Genomic DNA, 6595 nt, shown 5'->3' on the forward strand with positions numbered 1-6595 from the left:
TATTTCTCAATGAAAACAGCCAGCACCCTCAGGAGCTGACTGCATACCTCGCACCCAACAGTATCACATGCCTTCTCACCGTGTCGCGTTGTATCACTATAATAGCAGACCCGAACCTACGCGCCGCCTCGTCAACGCGAGATTGAATCTGCGTTAGGAAGGCGAGCCTCGATACGGAGCCCATCTAATTCCTTAGAATCAGACAGCTCACGCATCGGGTCCTCCAGCCACGGAGTTCGCGAGCCCTGAATGCTTGTGAAAACAACGTTAGTAGACAACACCAAATACTCTTAGACTGATAACACAGAGCTCTAACGCTGAAGAGCAAAAAAGCTATCTCTGTTGTGTTCAGACGTCTCTTTGTATCTTCCGGGTATGCCGTCACATACTACGTCATCACGCAACACCAATAGGATTGGGCTGATTCTACTGTTTCTTCAGACGCTTTACGCGAGGGCCGTTCCCCAAAGTGTCGTCACAATGACGCAGTTCGAGTTCCACACACATGATCGCTGTCATGCGCTGAATCCGGCCAATCGTGGAACAGCCATGAAAAAGATTTAGCGTAAGTTCTGCCAGGAAGATTCAATGTTATGTCACTCGTCACATTCAGGCCTAACCAATCACGTCCTAATTCATAGAGTATAAAAGACGGTCACTTACTCATGTCTGAGTTCGCAGATGCTGACGCCAACATCCACAGTTAATGTTGACGGTCCTTAACGGTTGAGCGATAGTCCTTCTACAAAGTTTATAAATGTAAATGCAATGTTCAGTGGCGGTTTAAGTCCATGGCATCTTTTCATTTTATTAATTGGGCTGCCGCGGCAACCAGCGCAAGTTTCTTCGTTCACTGATGAGAGCAAAATCTTGCATTTCAGATTTCAGAAGCATGCAGACCCCCTCTTCGTGGATTTATAATTTAGTTTTTCAGCAATCACTTGCATTAGGACTCTCTGGGCCTGTTATCAAAGACACACAGCTGCAATCTTCATCACCATTCTGCTGTTATCACCACATCAGCATTCATCGCTGGATACGTATACATTTCTGATGCTGATTAGGTGTAGAATTTTACTTTCTCAATTCTGTCGCAAGCAGCTCTGCATAGAGCAGTCGCACACATTTGTATGAGACGCAGCGCTTGCTTGTGCAACGTGATCACTCGTTTGTGTTGTAACCTAACATAGTGCTCGTAAATTTTTCGCCAGCACAGGTTACCGTAACAAACGATTCGTTTTAGATTTAAGCTCAAGCAGAACAGAATGGCACAGCATATTAGCCTCTATTATTCTTCCCACGAACGCAATGAAACCTCAAACACGAGTTTTAAAGCAACATGCACCCAGTTTGGCATCAGTGCATTGATCTGTCCACATTAAATATTGCTAGATTCAGCTTTCCTTGCAAAGGCTGCGAGTTTGTCACATACAATGTATAATCAGAACTAACTAACACAACTTAATATAGTTTCAAGCTTAGAAGTGTTCTGAGGCTATCATCCTGCAGTGTACATGTTTTGCTCAAACTTACTGGGCACCCAGTGTTGAATTAACTTCCTTTTGTGATCTGATATGGCTTCCCTCCTTATGAGGAAGAACGTCTTGTTCCGTGCTCCTATAAAGGCTGTCGTTGCATATTGCAGTATGAATATGCGCTATCTATAAAAAATAAATTAGTTACGGTATAAAAACAAACACACCTATAGCTATAGTAGCAAGTGTGTGCTTTTGTCTTCACGTATTTCATGTTAATTTGACTCCATTGTGTTTTATTCAGCCACCGTGATATCAGATGCTCCGTTAATTTTAAGAACTAATATCGTGTTATGTTCTCACTTGGTTTTTTGTGCTAGGACGTATGGCTATGATCATGGATAAAACAGAGATGTGCATTCTCGCTCATACTCACAGCAGCATATTCGGGCATATTAAATGTTTGCATTCATAACAAGGTTTGACTTGTCTTTCGACAGCAGCACAAATTTAATTTACATAAATTTACATTTACATAAAGATTGCATTCTGTATAACTACTGAAATCGCGGCAGGGGAACACAATTATCGAAATCTTTTATGAACAGTGAGCAGAGTGCACTCCCCTTTTTAAATGCATAAAAATATTGAATGCTTCAGTTCAGCAAATTCTTTCACTCTAGCGAAAACTTTTATAGTCTAGTCTTACTACACTGCACCATGAATCTATTGCGTGTTCTACACTTCGTGGTTGGATGTATTTATTAGCAGGCTGAATTAGTCAGCAACAAGCGCTGAACCACTCGATCTTGATCGTGTGTATTCTGTGTTATGTAAACTCCTCCATTAGTCTTGCATTCAAATGCTCAACAGTCATGTCTGCGAATTGGCTATGCTCAACACTGCAAAACGCATCGTAAATGCCAACATTTGACCGTGTCTTGAGACTAACACAATATGCAGGGGAGTGAATATAGCGACGACTATTTGACACATTCTGCACATGCTTATCGATTCCTGGCCACACAGTAAATGACAAGGGCTCTCTCACAGTAAGCTTTTTCTCTTTACTAAAGCTGGCACACACGGTGCGGCTATAGTCATTGGGATTCATTGCTTTTCAGATCATGAAAAACAAGATCCTCATGTCACACTGGGGGATCTCAGTGCATTAATGTCAGGCTGTACGATAATCAGACGCATGAGAACTTGTCCGTAGTTTTACATCAACCCATTCACCTTAGTGAAATGCCGTTGGTGAGCATGTCAAACTAACTATTAAAGACATCAGATTTTATTCCATGGTCAAATAAATTTTTAGGATTGCGATATTTGTCTCATACTGCCAAACGTGGCCAAAATCAGGTTATCAGATGATGAATCTCGCATTGATATTTTTTTCATAGGTTCGGTATCTGTGCCGGGTTCTATATAGCTAGCTGTGGTTTTATTAGCTAGTAAAGCTTAATCATATAAAACATTCTTATCCTTCTGCAAGGGCATAGTCCAATGTTCTCAATCACATGCGCATGTTATGTATTTGTCATGCTGTTCTGGTTTATTTTCTTTTGGGGGTTCTCTCTGCAGGTTTGACGGTTAGATGGTGTTCTATCAAGCTGTGTTTGATAGAACTTCTAATGGGAAAACAAGATAAGAACATGAAACGGAACCAACACTCTAGACATTACGTACGGCAGTTGTAGTCACATAGAATTAAACATTGTTGTACGGCAGTTGCTGTCACATAGAATTAAACATATCCTTGACTGTAATATAATATGCACTAATAAGAACACAAAGGGAAATTTTGTGGCCAGTGAAAAAAAATTATATCAAAACTAAAGCAGTGGCCAGAACATTTACTTCAGCATTCAAGTATTACATAATTGTGTTGTCTGAAAGCTCTTAGGAGATTAATTAGTAGATATATCTGGATTCAATGACGTAGATGTTCAATGATCTTTGCGACAGGAGGATGAGCATTTATAGAAGAGTAATTTAATTCAAAGCAGCTCACAAGCGTTCAGACACTGTCATTGTTTGATCTGGCAATAATTTAGACAAGTCTGTGATTCAAACATTATGCAGCAAGTTTACATAAAGGTATATTTTCAACATTTGAAAATAGATGTTAAAAGTGTGAGATGACAATTTTGTAAAGTCCATATTTTGGTTATTTATTTATAGTAATTTCTATTTTCAGCCTGTGCAAAACAACAAAACAACTAAAAGGTGCCATGAGTTTATCCCAGAATATATCTATTGTTCATCCTGAATACTTTTTCATCACTGGGCTTACAGATACACCATACAGAACTTATTACTATATATTCTTATTTATCATATATTTTATTTCTATAATTGGGAACTTGTTAGTCCTTCTCATTATAGCTCTTGAACAGAGCCTGCACTGTCCAATGTACATTGGTGTGTTTAACTTGGCCTTGGCTGATATTGGTGAAACTAATGCATTGATTCCTAACATGATGAAGATTTTTGTTTTTGACTCACAGTACATCTCATACAATGCTTGTTTGGCAAACATGTTTTTTGTGAACGTCTTTATTACTGTGCAGACTTACACTCTTGTTGTTCTGGCATTTGATCGTTTCATTGCAATTTGTTTGCCATTAAGATACCATGCCATAGTGAATAATAAGTTCATGTCTATAGTGTTTTCAGTAATATGGACATTTAACACCTTAATGGTAACACTGTCAACATCTTTGATGACTAGACTTTCATTCTGTAATTCCAATGTGATACAGAGTTGGTATTGTGACTATGGAACATTGGTGAGGATGCCATGCAATGACAATAGCATCAATAAGTTTATAGCAACCATCATTGAAGCTGTGTTCCTTATAGCACCACCGTTCATTATAATAATGTCCTATGTGGGCATTTTTCTTGCTTTATGTAAAATTACAACTTGGGAAGGACGTTTAAAAGCCCTGAAGACCTGTGTTTCTCATCTTTTGGTAGTTGGATCATTCTTTCTTCCCATAATATGCATTTTGATGTCTTCACCTACTACTAATGGTAGGATCATCAGCGGATCTCTTTCATTTGCTCTTCCACCAATGCTAAATCCCATCATTTATGTTTTAAACACAGCTAAAATCAAAGAACTAATCCGAAAAGTGCTTAAGAAAAGATCTGCACCAATTAGGAAATGAGGGAACGCTTCAAAATTATTTAATGTTTGTCTGTGTGTTCTTCAATCATTGTGAATTACATTACCTATATGAAAAATTACATTTATATATATTTAATAAATATTTTAGATCCATTATGTGGAAAATAAAGTGTACAAGCAGAAAGTAAATTCAGTCTGCTAGACTCTTAACATGTAGAGTGGACACATTAGACGTGTTGTTTAACAGCAGTGAAATGTTGTTATTTATGAATAAATATGATTTCAAGTGTGTGTACTGTACTGTGTTTGTTCTTAGTTACTGACCCCAAGACAAAACAAATTGAAAAGGCAAAATATTTTAGCAAGCAATTTGAATTATTTTATTGTTAATATATTTCTGTCAGGAATAACAGGAATATCAAAGAGCAGGTTGTGATGGATTTTGCCTTGGCCAATAAAATCTGTTGAAAATTCTAGCAAGTGTTTTCTGTTAGCCTAAATGGCCAGCCCAAGGGGTGGAATGACCCAACTTTAACAACATAGACCTGAAGGACGTGGGGACTACCAACTGTTCTCCAGCACTACTTTGCCGATACAATCTCTCATCCTTCAACAAAAACTGTTCCTTGTCAGAAACAATGCTCATCGAATCTTTACTGCCAACTTTTGCAAACAACAGTTTTAAAGAAACATCTTTGCAGCTCTACAATGTCATGTGGTACAGCCTCAAACAAATGTGTACCATAACAGCCTCAAAACTGTCATCTCTGGGTTTGGGAAGATCCTCAACTATCGCTGTCCCCTTAAAGTTTTTTCTTTTTTCTTTAGGGGATTCAGCAAAGGGCAATGTACTCTTGTGACTACCCTTATGTCAGCTACAGTACTTCCACGTCATCATGTAACAAGTGAGCTAATACTGGTATGTCCCTACCCAACACAACTGAGTAAGGGGCTTTATCAACAACGCCAACAGTTGAAAGTAGGCTTGTCCCTCAATCTGCATTTCTAGATCAATAGTGGGATATTCTCGCTCATCCCCATGAATGCATCATACTTTCAAGCTGTCCTTATATAGTGTCTGTATACCTCCTTCAAACATTATTGTCTGACTAGGGTTTGACTGGAGCCAGTATCTACCAAAGCTTTGAACACTCTGCCCCCTACCCTTCCAAAAAATACATTTATTCAAGTGTTCTATTAGTATACTTCTTTTAAACAAAAAATAAGAAGGTATACTTTCAGGCTACTTTTTATATACAGTACTTCTCAAAAATATGCGTTATGTACTTCTCAGAAATATACTTAAAATTGCACTTGAGTAAACTTGACTTATACTGACAGAAAAGTAAATTTGGCCTATTCTTGTACTCAATCTTTTGATTGAGATATACTTAAAAGTATAAGGAAATTTTCTAAGTACTTGGCTTGTAATTGTGTTAAATCTTTTGATTGAGTAGACGATTAAATATACTTTTTTTTTACATAGTTTTACATATAGTCTTATGAAACTTACATTGTTTGAAAATATTGATTAGAATATTGATTAAGAAAATATATTTTTTAATCTGCGTATCTGATTTTGTGTAGGCCAGTCCACTGGTAGTGTGTAACAGAGACAGAGGTGTGCCAACAACCTCTATGTTTTGTATAGTAGCAGCACCACTGCTCTGAATGTACCGGTGGATGGAGGCGTAAAATGAAGTGATGTGATGATGAAGTCAAGAATCCAGTGTTTATTCCAAAAAGTGAACAAATAAAGGTTTTCCAATGGAGTGCAAATTATATTTTACAGTGAGAATCAAAACAAAACAAAATAACAACAAAAATAAACTGTTCTAAAGTTATAAACAGACTTTTTGGCTATGCCAATGAATTGGCCCAAAATACAGCAATAGCTATTTCCAACTCACTCTACGAGCTACCGAACAACTCTGAGAGGTCCTCTTAAAAAAGAAAAGCCCCTCCTACTTGGGACAAACCA

General features: G+C 37.8%; 1 protein-coding gene across 1 annotated transcript; it reads left to right on the plus strand.

Annotated features, from left to right (window-relative positions):
• Positions 1-3672: 3672 nt before the first annotated feature.
• On the plus strand, positions 3673-4654 carry LOC307130354 (olfactory receptor 1E16-like; the record flags this gene model as incomplete). The annotated part of the gene is made up of 1 exon (XM_079823319.1): positions 3673-4654. Exon 1 carries the CDS (start codon positions 3713-3715, stop codon positions 4652-4654), a length of 942 nt encoding a protein of 313 aa, XP_079679445.1. The 5' UTR covers positions 3673-3712.
• Positions 4655-6595: the final 1941 nt, after the last annotated feature.

The sequence above is a fragment of the Gobio gobio genome, assembly GCF_949357685.1.
Source record: "Gobio gobio genome assembly, chromosome: 8".
NCBI lineage: Eukaryota > Metazoa > Chordata > Actinopteri > Cypriniformes > Gobionidae > Gobio > Gobio gobio.